The sequence below is a fragment of the Bemisia tabaci genome, chromosome 1 (assembly GCF_918797505.1).
Source record: "Bemisia tabaci chromosome 1, PGI_BMITA_v3".
NCBI classification, from domain to species: Eukaryota; Metazoa; Arthropoda; class Insecta; order Hemiptera; family Aleyrodidae; genus Bemisia; species Bemisia tabaci.
Window position 1 is genome coordinate 77,709,526 of NC_092793.1, and position 17,860 is coordinate 77,727,385.

General features: G+C 36.5%; 3 protein-coding genes across 5 annotated transcripts in view; 1 reads left to right on the top strand and 2 right to left on the bottom strand.

The window, feature by feature from the left end:
- The window catches only part of Src42A (Tyrosine-protein kinase Src42A), a 125,613-nt gene extending 120,004 nt beyond the window's left edge, over window positions 1–5,609 (bottom strand). Inside the window, exon 1 of the mRNA XM_019061433.2 lies at window positions 4,945–5,609. Within this exon, the coding sequence (XP_018916978.1) occupies window positions 4,945–5,354 (410 nt within the window). The 5' untranslated portion in view covers window positions 5,355–5,609. The remainder of the gene's footprint in view (window positions 1–4,944) is intronic.
- Uba4 (Ubiquitin-like activating enzyme 4) overlaps window positions 1–14,770 on the top strand; it is a 69,130-nt gene extending 54,360 nt beyond the window's left edge. Inside the window, exons 1-8 of one of the 3 annotated variants that reach the window (XM_019061434.2) lie at window positions 5,668–5,928; window positions 6,604–6,691; window positions 7,326–7,418; window positions 8,472–8,592; window positions 9,471–9,772; window positions 10,954–11,180; window positions 12,540–12,771; window positions 13,312–14,770. In XM_019061434.2, coding sequence (XP_018916979.2) covers window positions 5,782–5,928; window positions 6,604–6,691; window positions 7,326–7,418; window positions 8,472–8,592; window positions 9,471–9,772; window positions 10,954–11,180; window positions 12,540–12,771; window positions 13,312–13,457 — 1,356 coding nt within the window. In that variant the 5' untranslated portion in view covers window positions 5,668–5,781 and the 3' untranslated portion in view covers window positions 13,458–14,770. Of the gene's footprint in view, window positions 1–5,667; window positions 5,929–6,120; window positions 6,140–6,603; window positions 6,692–7,325; window positions 7,419–8,471; window positions 8,593–9,470; window positions 9,773–10,953; window positions 11,181–12,539; window positions 12,772–13,311 lie in introns of those variants that run through there. The other 2 variants (XM_072306220.1, XM_072306221.1) reach the window with 2 other exon arrangements.
- Window positions 14,771–15,916: 1,146 nt separating this feature from the next.
- Bug22 (cilia- and flagella-associated protein 20) lies at window positions 15,917–17,748 on the bottom strand. Its single transcript, XM_019061569.2, has 2 exons — window positions 17,404–17,748; window positions 15,917–16,905 (listed from the first exon to the last, which is right to left on the bottom strand). The coding sequence occupies exons 1-2, from the start codon at window positions 17,677–17,679 to the stop codon at window positions 16,600–16,602; spliced, it is 582 nt and encodes a 193-aa protein (XP_018917114.1). The 5' UTR covers window positions 17,680–17,748; the 3' UTR covers window positions 15,917–16,599.
- Window positions 17,749–17,860: the final 112 nt, after the last annotated feature.

Consider the following 17,860-nt stretch of genomic DNA (forward strand, 5'->3'; position numbering starts at 1 on the left):
ATTTCTTAAAATTTTCAAAGAAGCCCAAACAAACGTTCCCTCGTAAAAAATTTAATCGCCCAGTTAAACTTGGCAATAGCTGATGTGGCTTGGTTCCTTTCTGTTAAACTCGGTACAGATATCAGATCTACTCGATGCACGAAATCTATGAGGATGCAAGCGCACGGTGCAGGCATGGCAACGGAGTAAAACCAATGAGGTGGAACAGGTTAGGTATCTTTCAATACTTCGCACTCGCTCATTTCACTTTCCCACTTATTTAATTGCCACCACCGCACCGCCACGCCGAGTTCCATTTCAAACGAATCGCGAAATTCCACCGTGCACGTTTTCATTGTTTTATCAATGCACCGTGCCCGCGCCCTCTCCGCCCCCGAGCGCCCCGGGTAAGAGGCATTCGCCCCCCCCCCCTCCTCCTCCTGATTAGAATAACAGCGTCTTAATTACTGGGCAGTTCATGCGAATCTTATGGTGTTGTCTTGATACGGCACCCGACCAAACACATTGCGTAACGTCCAACGCAAAGGCAGCGTGTACGTATAATGTTCAGAAAAATGCGGTGGCGAATGATGTAAGGTCATAAGGTGCCTTGGCTTCCGGGTTGGATTGTAGGGTGCTCGAAAACGCAGATTTTCCTTAGGCACCATTCTGCCTGCTGAGGAAAAATTCCGTATGAACCTTTGAGAGTTGCCAAATTTACTTCGATAAAATGTTTAATTTTGAGGAAAGTTATGAATATTTTTCCTATAAATTTTCAGAATCTTTCGGTGAAATTGCGAACAAAGTTATCTGAAAAATTTGGAGGATAATATTCATAACTTTACCAGGAAATTTGCGTGTTATCAGAGGAAATTTGGCAACGCCTGAAGGTTCTTACGGCGTTTTTCCTTAGCATGGCAGCATTCTCCTCAGAAAGCCTGTGTTTCTCCAGGTGCCTTGCCCTACAGGGTACTCAGTCTGTTACAATACACGTAACGATATTACTTCTTTTCGTATTGTCCCGGATAATAATTTATCGCGCAACTGTTGGTTTTCATTCGTATCATCTGCGATCTTCGCTTACTCGCGATAGGATTCGATTGAAACCGTCACGGATCAGGATTGAAATAGAATTTTGAGAGTGAGATGTCGTGACGTCATCTTTTCCCTGACAAATTTTAATAGAATTCCCTAACGTTTGACGATAGGTATGGGAGATAGTTAAAAAGCACCCCTTCCAAACTCGAACACGCAACAACAGTTGTTCGAGGCATCGAACACATCCCAGGAAGCAAATAGGGTAACTTAGAAATTATTCCCTAACAGCTTCCGATTTCCACTGGATTATAAAAATTGCCTGACATTTCCCGGTTTTTCCTGACTAACAACTATAGCAGAGACTCGATATTTTCCGGTGTATCTTTTTTGTTTATGACTCCCGTTGATTTCTCATCATTTTATTCGACTTTTTACCACGAAAAGTGGTAAAAAATAAGCTCGATGTTCTCATTAAACTTTTCTAATCCGCAGAATTTCAAGCAGACATTTATCAGTTAATTCTGCTAGGGAATAAAACATAGCCGATTTTGAAACCCGGCGATGAAACTGCAAACACGTGTTTTGGTAGTTACAACATTCACCATCCGGCACGGTCTTTGATTGAGGGAATTTCTGAAGGCCACTATTGCTACTTCACCTACTTTGAGCTGCCGCGTACTTATAAATCTGAAAATTCCAATGCATAATGCCAACATTGCACTTCCCCCAATAGTAACACCGTGGACTTTAAACTTACAGACCACGTTTCAATGTTTATTTTATTACCAACTAAATACTCAGTAATTAACTAAATACTAAACTAGATAATTGTATTTACTTCATGGTCTTAAGCAAAAAAGTCCAAGGGGAGATTTAGAGTTAATGCATACTCCATCAGAGAGTTAGGTTTAGTCTGAGCATAGATTTCTGATGTTAAACTTTGTAGTGACTATAATTTCTACGTAGTATCTTTTGAGCAATGAGCAGGTCCACTTTCCTAACAATAAAGTCGGAATTCTAATTGTAAGTTTAAAAGCTCCTGCTTCATACTCAAACACCTAAATCGAAAAAAATACAATTTAGTGCAAAAATGCAAAATAAATCGCAAAAACCTTCAGGAGCCTGAGCAGGGGATAAAAAAGATATTTATCCAAGGTGTGGAATCTCCACGAATGCACGTTCTGGTTGCAAAGTTGTTCCAAAAATGGAGGATCTACTTTCCGCCTCCTGGCTAAACTCGATATTTTACCAAATATTTTGAATTGACTCAACCCAACAGTCTTCATGGAAACACTATTATCACTTTGTGACAGCAGCAAGCATAAGCTCTGGTACATTTGCGTATTTATTTTATCGAATAGTATTTCTTATCGTAACTCTTTAGTTTCTATCTCGAAACTTGGAGCTGGATTCAGAAGTAGAGAGGGAGAAAAAAATAAAAAAAAACAAAAGCAGTAGATAAAAAGTGCGGCAGCATAGGACGATTAGGCAGCAGCCTGATTAAAAGTTGTCATGAATAAACATTTACATTGGTGCTAAGTTTTGGCACCAGTGGCATAAATACCTAATAATGGTCCCGACATTGCAAGTAGTTGAACATGTATCAGAACTGCAAGGCTGAAAAATCCCAGACCATGCTCGATTTTTGTTTTAAAAATTAAAAAAAGAGGTAACTGAAATATCGCCGCGATATCCTCTGTTGTGAAATGATCTAGGAAAATTCGCGGAAAATTTTGAGAAGTTGTTGAATTTAAAAAAGGAAAAACAAAACATAACTAGAAACGTAATATGAGTGAAGGTATGCACGTTACAATCGGAGATAAATCGGTTTTTTTGCGCATAGCCATCCATATCTGACTTCGTTCACGGAAGGCGTTTTGAGATAACTATTCGATCACGGGTGCTGTCCATATTGCCGCTAGATGGATTGAAGGCGCGTCACTTTGCGACATGGCCAGAACCACGTTCTGCTCGCTGGCGCGGTGCGAATAGCGCCGCCAAAGGCCAAAAAAGACCTAAGCGTCTTAATTCTCGACTCGCTTCTCATTTCAATCACCATTTAAGGAAAAATATGAACCGTGTTAAATTTTTTTTTTTTCATTTTTTTTTTAAAAAAGTAACCGAAATTCGTAGCTAAATTCTCTGTTATGAAATGATTCACAAAAATTCGAAATACCTAATTACGAAAATTTTGATAAGAAGTAAGTGCTTGTTAGTTTTCAAAGAAAAAGAAAGAAATAGTAACGGAAAATGAGTGGAGGTGTGCAACTTTGCAATCGGGGATAAATTGGTTTTTTGGCGCGTAGCCATCCTCATTTGACTCCGTTTACGGAAGGCGTTTTGAGATAACTATTCGACCACGAGTGCTGTGCATATTGCCGCTAGCTGATTGAAGGCGCGTCACTTCGCCAGAATGACGAGACCACGCCCGTTCCCTATCATAATTTAAGGAAGAGCGTTCCCCATGCCACACGAAGGTCTCCAGTTTTAGTAGCTTGAAATTGAAGCATCGTCTCCATCCATCAGACTCTAAGTATATGCCCAATAATTTTAATAACTGCCGGATGAAACTTTTGCTACCTAAGCTATTCACCCTTCCTACTTAGGGTCATACTCCCACAGGATAATGTTTGCTATCATGAAAGATTTCTGTGACGAAAAACAATACATGTATATTAGAGCAAGATTGTATAAGAGAAGAGGCAATAACAGTTTGAAATCCTTAAAATCCATTTTTAACTTGAGAGGTCCAGTTAAATATTGATGGTTCTAATTCCATGTGTTGACACGCATGTTTCTGTGGAGATTATGCAACTTCCCTTTGTTTTCAATTTACATATTGATATGGTGGGTGTTCAAACGATCAGGATATACGTATTTTATACAGTTTCCAGAAAAGATACTTGAGACTTTAACAGTCTGGCTAGCCATTGCTAGTCAAAGATAATCTGCTAGATGATATGAGGCCTTCTTCATGGTAAACTTTTTTTCTGCTGGTCTACCTTTTTAAAAGAACTGGGGAATATTAGATCATGCTTTGTCTTCTTTAAATTACGTTAAACTGATAAATTAGGTAAGTCAAGGTACTTCAGTTCAAGACATCTCAATTAATTAGCTCTAAAATAAATTTACTGATTTTTTACAGGAATTTTCAAAGCTGTGGTTATTGAGGGCATAGATTGGGCATGGTTGGAAGCTGGAAATGTTCAACAGGTTAAGGTGATCCGACAGACGCCATATTTTGTGTCAGAACGACATGTAATATATCATCGCTTAGTTCCATGTTTTCAGCTCCTTGTACTTTTGTTGAATTTTCGGATTGCATTTCTGTTGTCGCGAAACTAGAGAATTCACATACCAAATTTGACAATAACATTCAAGGCAGGGTTTTATTTCGGAGGAAAAATATTGCATTTGAGTGCAGTTTCGATATCTGTATCAAATGTGTTATTTCTCCTCTAAAAAAGAACCCTGCCTTCACTACACTGAATTTGTTTGTCAAATTTGGTGAATGAATTCTTCAGTCTTGTTACAACAGAGACGCAATTCCAGAATTCGATAAATTGACAAGTGGCTGAAAACGTGGAACTAATCGATGCAATATATCGCATGGCATTCTTACACAAAATATGGCAGCTATCAAGTCACCTCAAGATCGTAACTGAAACTTTCCGTGCATTAGTAGATTATCTAAGGGTTGGATGTATTTTTCAGAAGGTTTTTCTTACTGATTAGGAGAGACTAGTGAGACAATACTGATGTAGTGCTTCTCCTACTCAATCTGTGCTCAATCATATCCAGACGGAAGAGTGCGGTATAACCCCAGCTGGAGGGGCACAAGAGCTTTCTTGGCAACAGAGGAATAGAGAAATGTAGGACACATGCAAGATGCTATTTCATGCTTAAAAGGAAAGTCGGTATACTTACGGTTCAGCTTCGATCGACATAAGTTTTGCGACATAGTTGGATGGAATGTACCCTTCTTGCTTGGTAGCTTTGCTGCGAGCAAGCCACCAGTCTCCCTGAGTATCGTTTAATATTTCTAGGTGCTCTCCCTTGCGGAAACTGAGATCCTCATCTGTCCGTGCATCGTAGTCGTACAACGCGACGAATATTTTCGCGTTGGCATTGCTCGAACTTGACGTTTCAGGTTCGGGAATAGGAGGCATAGGGCCGTTTCTAACCTCTCTGACAACATTTTCATGGGTGGGTAACTGAACAACAGGTAATAAATTGGAAGATCCCGACGCTGTTGCTTCCTTGCTACCGATGGGATTCGCGAGTCCCACACCGTCTTTTTTGGTCGAAGACCTTTGACGACTAAAGCAATTACCCATGATTAACAACAATGAAACTTAGCTGTCACATAGGCTTCGATTAGAGCTTTCACTAATGAAACTGTCGACGAGGCTCGTATTATCACTTAAAATTCAGTCATGGAAACAACTCAAGACGAAGAACTACACTTGAATAAAACTATGTAGATCCTAAGTAGACGCGTTTGCCCTACTAATACAGCCAAAAATTACTCACACAAAAACGAAAAAACCACTACAAAAATGATCAAAACACGGTGTTTATGATAAAGAATGACACGGCAGCCATATTAGAACTGATGTGAAAGTTGATTGGTGGCTCGTTCCGCCTCTGATGACTAATCTCGAAACAACAATAACAACACGCAATTTCCCGTGAAAACACATGTGATAACCAGTGATAAGTGATAACTGATTATTTAGTTATTTACCAAAAGTGAACGTAAAAATGGTTATAGAGAAAGATTTTAAGGATCCTAGGATTCTCCAGTTGAAAGAAGAAATAAAGAATTTAAAGCTTCTGCTGTGTCAAAAAGAAACTGAACTTTCAGAACTGTTGAAACCTGTAGCATTCAGCTGTTGTCATGGACCATCCGTAAGTTTTTTTCTTTTCAGTTCGGTCTTGGCGGATACTTCCATGATAATGAATCAGTTACGTTTTTATGAGAAGTTTATGTTAAAGGTCTCAAAATAAGTACACATCTCAGTCGGTCGATGTCAGACTTCCTGTGGTGCTTCATTCACTTTCTCAGCGACAAAGTATTCAATGTTGTTCTCTGTAAACTTCCATGATTACTCTTCTTTAGGTGAAGAATATTCTATGAAAATAAGGATTGATACTGATTGGTTCTATGATAAAGAAAGGAAATAGCATAAAAGATTTTGAAACACTGCAATTGCGATACCTACGGACTAAGGAATTTCATTGTTGAAGTGTTGTGTTATCTTCAGGGCTCTCTATCCCAAGATTACTGATAGTGCTCTTCTTTCCTCTGTGCACTGATCTTAGTAGATCATTATGTCATCGTATTGTAAAAATGTAGAGTCCCTTGCAATATTGACGATCAATGGCTGACTGTCACCTCCTGTCAAGAACTTTTTGTGAAAGTCAAGTGTTGGACACCAGTTCGACCACGTCACTTGAACTTGACAAATCACCTTAATGAAAAATATTATTTTAAAGAAAGGTGTTTTCTCTCTCTCTCTCTCTTCCTCTTCCCCTCTGATGTGTCAAATTTAACTTAATGTTTTTTTTTTCTTTTTATTTCAGATGAAAGGAGCTTCCAAAGAAAAGTTGAGTGCAACTGAAATTTCTCGTTATAGTAGGCAAATGCTAATCCCCAAGATAGGAGTCAAGGGTTTGTATATTTTTAATTCCCTTCATTTTTTTCTTTTGATAAGTTCATGTTAAAAATATGAATAATGGAAGAAGATCTTAAAAAATGGGAAGTTCGAATGGGAGAGGGAATTTTATCAGAGCAGGAGGCGTAGGTACACATTAGTAAACATCCTGTAATTGTTATTCTGGAGCTTATACCTAAAAGTAGACAATGAGCCACTCTAGGTATCCATTTCTAGAGATGTTCATTCTGGAACAGAAGATCAGCTGTCTCCAGTTTAAAATTGAAAGTTAATGTAGGATTCAAGATTGCAAATTTTCTGCCTCAATCTTACAGCGCGCAGAGTTTTTAACGAGGAAATTGGAACTGCCTCAATCTGTAAGTGCAATGAGTGTTAAATGAGGAATTTGTGAGATGGAATGAATCCCTCTTTCAAATTGAAAAAAATTGATCTCGATTCAAACGACTTCTGGCGTTGTTTTGGCAAAAAAAGTAGGTAAGGCTCAGTATTCTACTGCTTAGTTACCCCATTTCACCTTACTGTCTTAGCAATCAACTGCAAGTACTCAGTTTGAAGGTTTCTGTTCTCTGGAACCCTGTTCTCTTCTGAAGGAAACCCATTCTTAAAAATGTCTCTGTCTGTCTTTTACAGGTCAGCTGAAATTAAAAAACAGCTCTGTCTTAATCGTAGGAGTTGGAGGGCTTGGTTGCCCAGCTGCCTTATATCTTGCTGCTGCAGGAGTGGGTAGGTAAAACTATGTTTTCTCTTTGAACTTGAAGCTAAAGAATCAATTCGTAATTTAATAATAGCAGGCTGATCAATATTACAAAGAGTAGAAATTTTGCCAAGTAATTCGCTTACTTTTACTTTTGAGAGGTAAAAATAATTCATTTCTAGTTTCTCATAAGTTTGCCCATCAGACCCAAAATTATCAAAATCCGCTTACATCAGCTAAAATTTGACACAGACATTGTGTAGTGAAGGTTACAAATGTTAAGCTCCTGCAATAACAAAAGAGAAAACAAAATATTATCAACTCAAAATGGGTCCGGGTTTCTGACAGTGTAAAAATCCTGGAAATTAAGGGAATTTATGGCGACTTAAGAAATCAAGGAATTCGTAGGCAAAGTCAGTGAATGTATTGAGTTATGTGCAGGTCGGCAAATTCAGCCAGTGCTGTTTGAGAAAGTGCAAGACCTAATTGCCTCTTTCCATAATTTGAATCTGTAAAAGTGGAAAGTTTGTTCAAAGTTTGACCAAAGTAAGCATGATTGAAAGAAAAATAATTAAAAAGAAGTTTTGTTTGAAGGTCAGGAAAAATCAGGGGATTTGGGAATTTTGGAGTGAGGGAAACAGCAAAAAAGTGAAGAAGAGTAAGAGAATTGAGAAAAGAAAAAACAGCGGAAAACTATGTCAGTACAATTATTGTTGTTATTACATAGTTTTCCTTTTTTTCCATCCTAAAAACATGTAGAGAAAATTGTAATACTTGTTAAGGAAGAAAGAGAAAAGAATCGAGGAACAACATTTGAATGAACTTCACCAATAATACCTAGTCCAACTTCTAACTATTGTACTGTTGTTTTTGTAGTTAGGAAGAAAAGTAAAAATAATTACCTGAATACCAGATGTTTTCAATATTTATAAAGAGTCAAAATCGCAGGGCTTTCATTCTTTCTGAGCAGAATCACTACACTGTATGTATAGCAATTTTCTAAGTAATCTCTTCTTTTTATTAAAACTCATGTCAATGGTGCTCTTATTTCTCATTATGTGAATGTTTTTCGTATTGTCCAGGTTGCATAGGGCTAGTGGACCATGACTGCGTTGAAATCAACAACCTTCACAGACAAGTTTTGCATTCAGATGTATTTTTGAACCAACCAAAGGTGGACTCCGCTTTTGCTGCTTTGAGGAGGTTTGTAAACTGAATACGAACTCATACAAACACATCGTGCGCAGTTTTATCTGCTTAACAAACATTTCGAATCTTTTGGTTTAAGGGCAAATATGAATAACTGGTGAAAGGAGGTAATGCAATGATTTTTTTTACCCAAGATGGACCAGCTGCTCACAACAGCACAGGTCTTATAGAATTCGTCCCTATCTCCATCCTATAACACACTGCATGTCAATTTGTTTTCATTTTTTATTCCTGCAGCGCCAGGTTCATGCTTAAGGAAGGCAATCTTTGGTGAATGATCAAACTGAATTCAAGAGAAAGAAACCAAGCCATGTTTTGACAAAAAAAAGTTAGGAGTATTCTTTAGCTCAACAAGTTGTGCATTTTCTCGTATTAAAAATTAAACATTTCAAGCTGAAGAAAAATATATTTAAAATGTATATAAATGAGAGTTGAACTTTATCTTTAGAGGAATAAATAATCAAACCTCTTCTTCCGGGTTCCAACCTCGTGTGATCTGGTTCCTCCCTGATTAACTCAGGTCAATTAAGGATAATCTAGAACCTGGGCAACAAAATTATTATCCCAAAGTTAATTCACAGTAATGATCAGTTTACTGTCAGTTGTTGTGACCAGTGTGTGTAATACCAGAACCTTACTTCAACATGAGCCTCATGAGGTGGACATGGCACCAGGGAACACTTTGATGTCAGACTGATGAGTTAAAAATAGCCAGAACAGAGTTGAGAGGCTCTATCAAGAGATAGAATTTTACTGATTCATTTTGACATTTTTTATGAAGGAAAAGGAGTGTTCATCAAGTGACCACTTTTTTAAAATTTTTAAACTAACTTGTTGAGGATTTTTAATTCACTTGTATTCTTTATTTACAGATTAAATGAAGAGGTTGAGTTTCGCACCCACAAAACACAGCTGTCCAGTTCCAATGCCACAGATATTATTTCTAGTTATGATGTGATAGTTGATGCCACTGACAATGCTCCAACGCGGTTTTTGCTGAATGATGTATGTGTTTTTACCAAGAAACCTCTTGTGTCTGGAGCTGCCTTACAAACAGAAGGCCAACTAACTGTTTATAACTATGAAAATGGTCCCTGTTATCGATGCTTATTTCCGAAACCACCACCTCCTAATTCTGTCAAAAATTGTGGTGATGCAGGCGTCCTTGGCACTGGTAAAGATTTATTTTTCATCATCTTTCTCTCTTAAACTCATTCTTCAAGTAATTTGACAATCCTAAGTGTTAGACAAGATTCTGAAGATCTCATTATTCCTATGAGCTCTCTGTTTCCTTACGTTTTCATTCCCAACTGTGTCTAAAGATTTATCCAAGGGGTTCCATGACTTTTATCATATTAGTAAGTGATATTATCTGGACTAGCTCAATGTCATCAAATGTTTTAATGATGAGTGAGATTTTTTACCATTGCAAAGCACCTGTATGAAATTTAGCAGATAGTGGCTAGTGCAGCGGGCCGATAATTGGACTGAGTTAAGCAGAAAGGAACCAACCCACATTTTGGAAAAAATTTAGTTATGAGTGGTTTTGAACTCAGCCACTTCTCTACTATCTATCGCCAAAAATTTAAAGTTTTTGCTTGGGCAAATTTTGCAGAAATTGAACTTGAAGTTCATCTTTTACATTGAGTCTTATGCAGGAGCAAAACTTTAAACCTCTTTTTCTCGGTTCCATCTCGATGTGGCTTGGTTCCTTTCTGTTTAACTCGGTCCAATTGAAATTTATATCAGCACATGCAGTAAGACCCCTAAATGCGATGTGTTGCATGGTTAGGGGAGATGGGACTTTTTCTTATCATATCCACATTGTTTCAGTAATCAGCCTGCAGGAGGGACTTTTTAGTTATAGTAAAATGCACTATTCGTGATAAATTTTATGCATCATCCCATGAATCTGATTTCCTATGAGGAAAGACAGTGGTTTTTCTGCCGCGCTATGGAAAAATGCTGTATGAGCATTTGAATGTTGGCAAATTTTCTCTCAGAAAAAATTTATTTTGAAGAATGTTATGAACAAGTACTTTCCCTTGAAATTTTCTGACACTTAAAATCAAATTAAGAACAGAAATCATAAAAATCAGAAGAAAAATATTTATAAAACTTATTGAAAATTTGTGATTTGTTAAAGGAAATTTGATAACGTCTGAAGATTCATATGGTCTTCTTCCCCGGCATGGCAGTATTCCTGAACTATGTTCAGAACCTTTCAATAATTACAAACCGAACATGTACTTTTTCATGTACACCTCTGTGTTCTTGAAATTGTATGATGAAGTTCCCTCAGTTGAGATATCTATTTATTATCTAAGTTCTGAATCTCTTTTCATTTTAATCTAGTTCCAGGTGTGATAGGTACATTGCAAGCCATGGAAGTAATTAAAATTCTAACGGAGAACAAGGGTGTTCTAAGTGGAAGATTGTTGACTTATGACGGTCTGGATGCATCTTTCAGGACTTTCAAAATCAGAGACAAAAGTAAAACGTGTGCAGTGTGTAGTGAATCACCTACCATTAAAGAACTAATAGACTATGAGCAGTTTTGTGGATCAGCAGCAAATGATAAGGTTTGTTTTATGTAGCAGGTATTTTTTAAAACTCATTCTACCCCTTGATCTCATTAGCTCAAGAATTAACGTCTGTCTGGAGCTGAGTTGTCTGAGCAATTATAGTTTCCGTGCGGTCTTTTCAGAATGATTTTGATAACAATACCGGACAGTTTTTTTAAGTAAATGATCATTATCATATGTATTAGCAGGTATTTTGAAAAGTTAGGGTTGATCCTGTGACCTATGCTACAAAAAACCCTTGGACACTAAGTTCAAAGCAAATCGATCAACAGCCTACCAAGATACCTTTCCCTGTCCATTTTGAACAACTAACAGCCACTATTTTGTAATGGTTTGACCAATGATCTCAAATTTTATAGATAAAAATAAAGAGACCGATTGCTTCACCTGCTACCACTGGGTCTTCATGCTTACATTTCAAAGCGGACAATTAGTCTAGCTGAAATGCATATGGGATAGAACTTAGTAAGGAAGCAGAACTGGAGGGTGTATTCAAAGTTCCATGGGGATAAGAAAATTGTATGGAGTGGCTTGGCAATCATGCTACTGGGCATAAATTTCTGCTTAATAGCCCAGTCACAAGCTAGACCACTGGTCCATCATGTTCAGATGGGGTATTTGGGAAAGAATTGTTCAAACTTATTATCTTTAAAAAAATAAAGAAATGGGTATTTTTTTAATTTTTGAAAGTTTACAAAATTTAAGAAATTGGAAAAATGAAAACAAGACAAATGTATTAGAGTACCCAAATCCTGATAATTTTATTAAAAATTAATATTTTATACAAATTTGTGTGTTAATTGCAACTTACTATCTCCATTTTTGAGGAAACCATGCCTTCAACTTGGCAACGCTGCGCTGCCATGCGTCGAGGAGATTTTTCTCGGGGATAAACCCTCTAAAAAAGTGTCATATACCAGGGAATGAAGTATAAAAATTTGAGAAAGATTGCAGAATTGTTGAAAACTTTCGCCATTGAATATGCCTTATTCAACTTCTATGCATTCTTTTATTTGTGCTACAAAAATTTAGCAGACCTCCATACCAACGAAGCTTGCGTAAATTTATCTTTTAGTCCCTCAAAAATTACTCTTTTGCTTCATAATCGGAGTTGGTACCGCAGTACCAACCGAGCATTTTTTTATCTTTATATTATTCACTATAAGGAACATCTATACATTATTGATCTTGTAATTAACTATGAGATGATGCTTGCATGTTTGTTTCCATGGAAAAATTTAGACACCACCTGTTCCAATTTGTCACCTTGATTTTCAGTTGCTCATATCCCACTGCAACGCGACTATTTTTGTTATCGTTAATCACCCCTGAGTAATTGATTTCTCTGATTTTTAGAACCCTTCTATTAACTTGCTGAATCCTAATGAGAGGATACACGTAGAAAGATTGGCTGAACTGCTGAAGACTGAGTCTGAGAATAACACTTTCATTGACGTGCGTTCTCCTGAAGAATTTGAAATGTGCAGCATATCTAAGTTTGTCAATGTTCCAATAAACAGCTTATTTTTCTATAATACATCTTCGGAGCCACTTTTCACGGATCTGAAGTTGGACACTGAAAAACCTGGTAAGTCTGAGTAAATTATTCAATGTGCCTCCCTTTTTCATTTTTCATCAACCTTTTTTTTTTTCTTGATCTTAAAATCTTATTCTCCACTGAATTTTAAAATGATTAAATTTCACCCCATTAGAATAGGACCATTGCCGCTTTAGGCAAATTTCCTCAACTGAACTCGTTCAAGTTTTTGACTTTCTACCAACATCCATTGAATCAAAACAAAATTCCCTTCAGATGACGGTGTGCCTACAACATTTGATTCTCATTCTGGCAGTAATGAAGACCATACCTAAAATTCTGGAAAAGTGATGGATGCATTGGTCAAAATTCATCAAGCAACTTTGATTAGTTTTTAACCTCAGTAGGGCGTTTCTCTCCTGCGGATTGCAACCCTGCCATTGTGGTTGAAAAAACGATCAAATTCACCCGTGGAAATTTGCTTCGCATTTTCATAGAACGATTTCTTCACCCTAAAACAATTTGAAAAAAAAAAGCTCTCCAAGTTTTATTACTTTTTTCTCATATTTTTGTTTGTTTTCTTTTTTGCAGTGTATGTTATTTGCAGGCGAGGAAACGATTCACAAAGAGCAGTCCAAATTTTGAAGGACCTGTATTCCCATTTAGAAATCAAGGATGTAATTGGAGGTTTGCATTCTTGGGCAAAAAGAGTTGACAATGATTTTCCAGTTTATTAAGAATCCTCTTAATTCGACTTTACACGGAAAAAAAAAAAATTGCTGATTCAACAATTCAATTGCTAAAAAACAGTGAGTGCAATGTTTCAACACAGATTTTACAACAAAAAAATGCTACTTTAACCACCCCCGTGGTTAAATTAGTTTACAATGTGGTTAAAGTAGCATTTTTTTGTTGTAAAATCTGCGTTGAAACATTGCACTCACTGTTTTTAGCAATTGAATTGTTGAATCAGCAATTTTTTTTTTCCCGTGTAATTCCCATATCTTCAATTTATGGTTCTCATAACTCTAGTCCAAAAAACAAAATTGGCTACGCTTAAAAGGTATGTTTTGATGCTGAGTAGATTTTTAGAGTTGATTGTGAAAATCAGGGGTGCAGAATATGTCCGATCATGTGCTCACCTGGGCGCGTGAATATGTGGAAAAGCCCCAAAAATGTGGAAGGAGGGAACATTTTGAAGGGCCAAAAGTCGAAAATCAAAGGAAACAGAGGAAAAACGTCATCATTTTTAAGATTGGTGGGAAATTTTGTTGAAAACTGATGAGACAAATGTGGGAAGCCATCTGGCAGGCTCATGAAAATGTGGAAGCTTAGAAGATTCTGCACCCCGTGTGAAAATGACCTCCGTTTTTTTTATCCTCCAAAAATGGGGCTCTCTACTTTCAAATAATGAACTGAAAAAGTGGGTGCCACTGCCACTGGACCACTGTGAAGAACAGTCCTAGCGTAGCTACCTTGTGTAATATTTTTGTTCAGTAAATAATCAAGGATATTGATTAAGATTAAATATTTGTGCCTGGAAACCTTTACAATTTCTTTGTTATTCCAAGTGCATTTCGAGGTTCAGGTCGTCATCTTCAGTGATATAATTTTATGTATGCTTGCGATCTTGCAGAACTCTTCAAAATTTTAAAAAATGTTATTATTAAATGCACATTCTGGCTCTCAAGAATGCAAGTGATCGTTTCAAGGCAGAATGTGTGTTTAATAATTGCCCGGTATATGATTGTTTTTTAACATTTTTAGTAAGTTTTTTTCAAAGTTTGACATGTATGCCGAGATCGCGAGCATACTTGAAATTATATTGCTGAGGATGTCGTCGAGAACCTCAAAATGCATTCAGAATAACAAAGAAATTGCTAAGCACTCCAGCACAAATATTTAATCTTAATCAATATCATAGAGTGCAAAATGCAAATCAAAAGATAATTAAGGATAGTGTTGCATAGATTTGCTCCATGTAAACCTGTTGTCTTATAAAAGAATGTTTAAGTGATTTCTCTTTTTTATAAAATTTTCTGTTTACGTATTTCTTATAAGTTTTTTTCCTCCTAATAAATACCCCAGAAAACATCTGATACTCCCCAGTTTTACTGTAGAACAAATTTGAAGCTCAGTTTTCTATTAGCAAGCTAATTTTAGTTGCATTAGGAGAAAATGTAACAGCAGTAAAGATAAATTAACTTACAGACATCTTTTTAAATTATCACTCAATATTTTTTTGTCATTAGTTGCTACAACAAATCATGGGAATTATCATCAACAATTTGAACTTATCTAAAATGAATTTGCAGCATTCAGTAGATGTGGATATCTATAAGTAGGGGCTAGTACACCAGTTAGTCAGCATTTAATTGTTTCGATCAACTGACCAGGCAACAACTGTTAAGTTTTTTGCACTTTGCCTGTTTATCAAATGCGCTCTATTCCTATCCCAGAATTCGCGTACAAAATTCACTTGCAGTTGCACAAAAGGACATCTAATGTCACATAGCTACTTTTCATGTGTTAGAAGTTGGGTTTATTCAGCTGGGATTCAGTGGTTTGATAGTGGTCAAGATACATATCACTGCATAGTGAGCACTTATCAATAATACTGAAATATTTTAGCTTGGAATTTAAGGAAAAAAGCAGTGTTAAGATTGAAAATTGCATAAGGCTTTTACACGTTGAGCGTTGCAAAACAAAAAAATTAGCCTTGACTTTTCATTTTTCCATACATGATCGTGGGAGTAGCTTCACTCGCAAATAACAGCATCTTAATTTTTTTAAAAAAGAATGTCATCTTAATTTTTCAAAGAGCATCATCTTAATTCTTTTTAAAAGACGTCATCTTAATGTTAAAGCAAATGTCCGATTTTCTTCCAAAATGGTACTATAATTTTTTAAAAAAAGTCATCTTTTTCAACAGAAATGGCACTTCAAGTGTCAATGCACAGGACCTTTGAATCACCCCTTTCTAATTCCAGGCCGTACAGCTTTGCTTTAACTACTCATGAAGCAGCCATTTATCAAAGGCAAAGCACGGTCTAGTAGTTAGTGAACACCCAAATAGTCTCAAAAAAATATTACGTTGCTTCGTTTATCATGAGAAGGCGATACACATAGGCAGTTGTGTTCAACAATGCACCCTCAAAGTGGTTGTGGCTATACATGAAAAGAAAACAGCAAGACGTTTAAACCAATGTAGTTTTTAATAAATAATTCAAATCAGTCAAACAGTAAATTTGCAAATCATACAAAAAACCTGTTAACTGTGTAAAAAAGTATGAAAATTATGTGAGAACTTGCTCACGAAACAAACAAAAAAAAATTCAATTCCTTTAAAAGTTCTAATCATTGATCAATTGACATTTCAAAACTGGGAAACTAATTGTATGTAAAAAGTAGAAATTCGAGATCATTTGATGAAAAACTGAAGCTATACTAGCATATAAAATCCAATTGGTTGCAGGCAGAGAAGTGAATTAAGGACGGCATATCAATGGCCAAAGTGCGAAACTATGTATCTTGTTTGCAACGTTGTAGACTTCTCCTCATATTTTTAATTTTTCTTCGGTAAACTCCTTGACATAATCTTGAAAACTCCCTTAATTTTTCTTCTCTATTAGTGAAATATTCTGTGTACATTTCAAGCTGTAAAGTTTACTTATTTCTCTTTAAACAAATATAGTAGTAGTAGAAATTTTAAGACACTGCAATCGAGATATGTGGTTTTGCACGAAGGCCATTGATATGCTTCGTGTCTACTTTCATTGTGCTGTTTCTTGGTTAAATAGAACATAAATTTGAAATGACTTAGATTGTTCATCATCCAAGAGATGAAAGAATGGAAAGTCACGACTTGAGGGCTCAAACTTATTGCTTGACCTTGCTTTGTATAGGAAGAAATAGTTTGAATTCAGCTGGCAATTCATCCTCTGAATATAGTCGATCTGAAAAGTAAACGCGTCTAATTCTACAATTGGCATGAATTTGAACACGTAAAGTTTCCATATAAGTCGTTCCATAGGCACGTCTAGTGAAGTCAGCCAGATTAAACTGAATTTGATTCCAGCCATCATCTAGTCTCATTGGCATAGTGCAAATAAAAGGTTTCACTCTGGTCGTTGATTGATAGTTACTCGCCCGAAATCTCCGCCTCACATTTTTGTCGTCAAGAACCTGCAAGAGAGAGAGAGCAATCATTGTAAGTCGGGAGTCTAAAAGAAATAATAAACTAAGATTTTACCTACAATAGAAGATGTACCTTCTCTTTTGAGTACTCGTTATTGCAGGGGGATTCTTCACTCCGACAGCCATGGCTTGCTAATTTGTTTGTTACACTGCTCAGCATGTGGCTTAACAGCTCAAAGAAAAATTTTAAATCAGTATTCATAGAAAAATATTGAATCCCAAAAAAAATGTTGGAATTGTGGCAAAACCGGCTCACGGATCAAGGGGGAATAAACCTGTAAGTCATCAAACTGCAAATTGGCAATATGAGGAAGCCCTCAGTTGCAAAAGCTGAAAATAATACTGTCAAGTCAATGCGGATTGTGGGGTAAAAACATAGAGAGAGTTGATCTGATTTATTCGCTTAGGTTGTTTTACTAGTGCATGAATCCACAACAACGTACAAATTGGCGGAGATAGAATGACGAAAAGATAGTGAACTTTTACCTGAATTTCAAAGGTGAAGTACTTCTTTAAATTCTTAATAATCATGACAAGAAACGGTAACTTGATTCCAAGAGTCTTCCTGGGGTCTGCTGGACAAGTGATGTACGCGGTGCTCACATTATTACCCATTATTTCCAATACTAAAGACTGAATATCGTTGTCGGTAATCCTTTTGATGTGACCGTTTCGCACTTTCTTGTCCCATATTTGAAGAGGTTTACTACCTATGCTGTATAGAATTGATAAAAAACCACTTTGAAAAGTATTTTTAAACATTTTCTAAGATTACTTCAGAAGTTTGGCTAATTAAACTATTTACACGGTCACTAACCAAACTTTCATAATCATGGATACGGTTTGTTTATACGAATAGCACCAATAAACGGGCGGTTGGGAACCGGTGTTGTGTTTTTGTTTCATGGCACTGTTGCCAGATTCGTATTTTTCTTTCAAATGA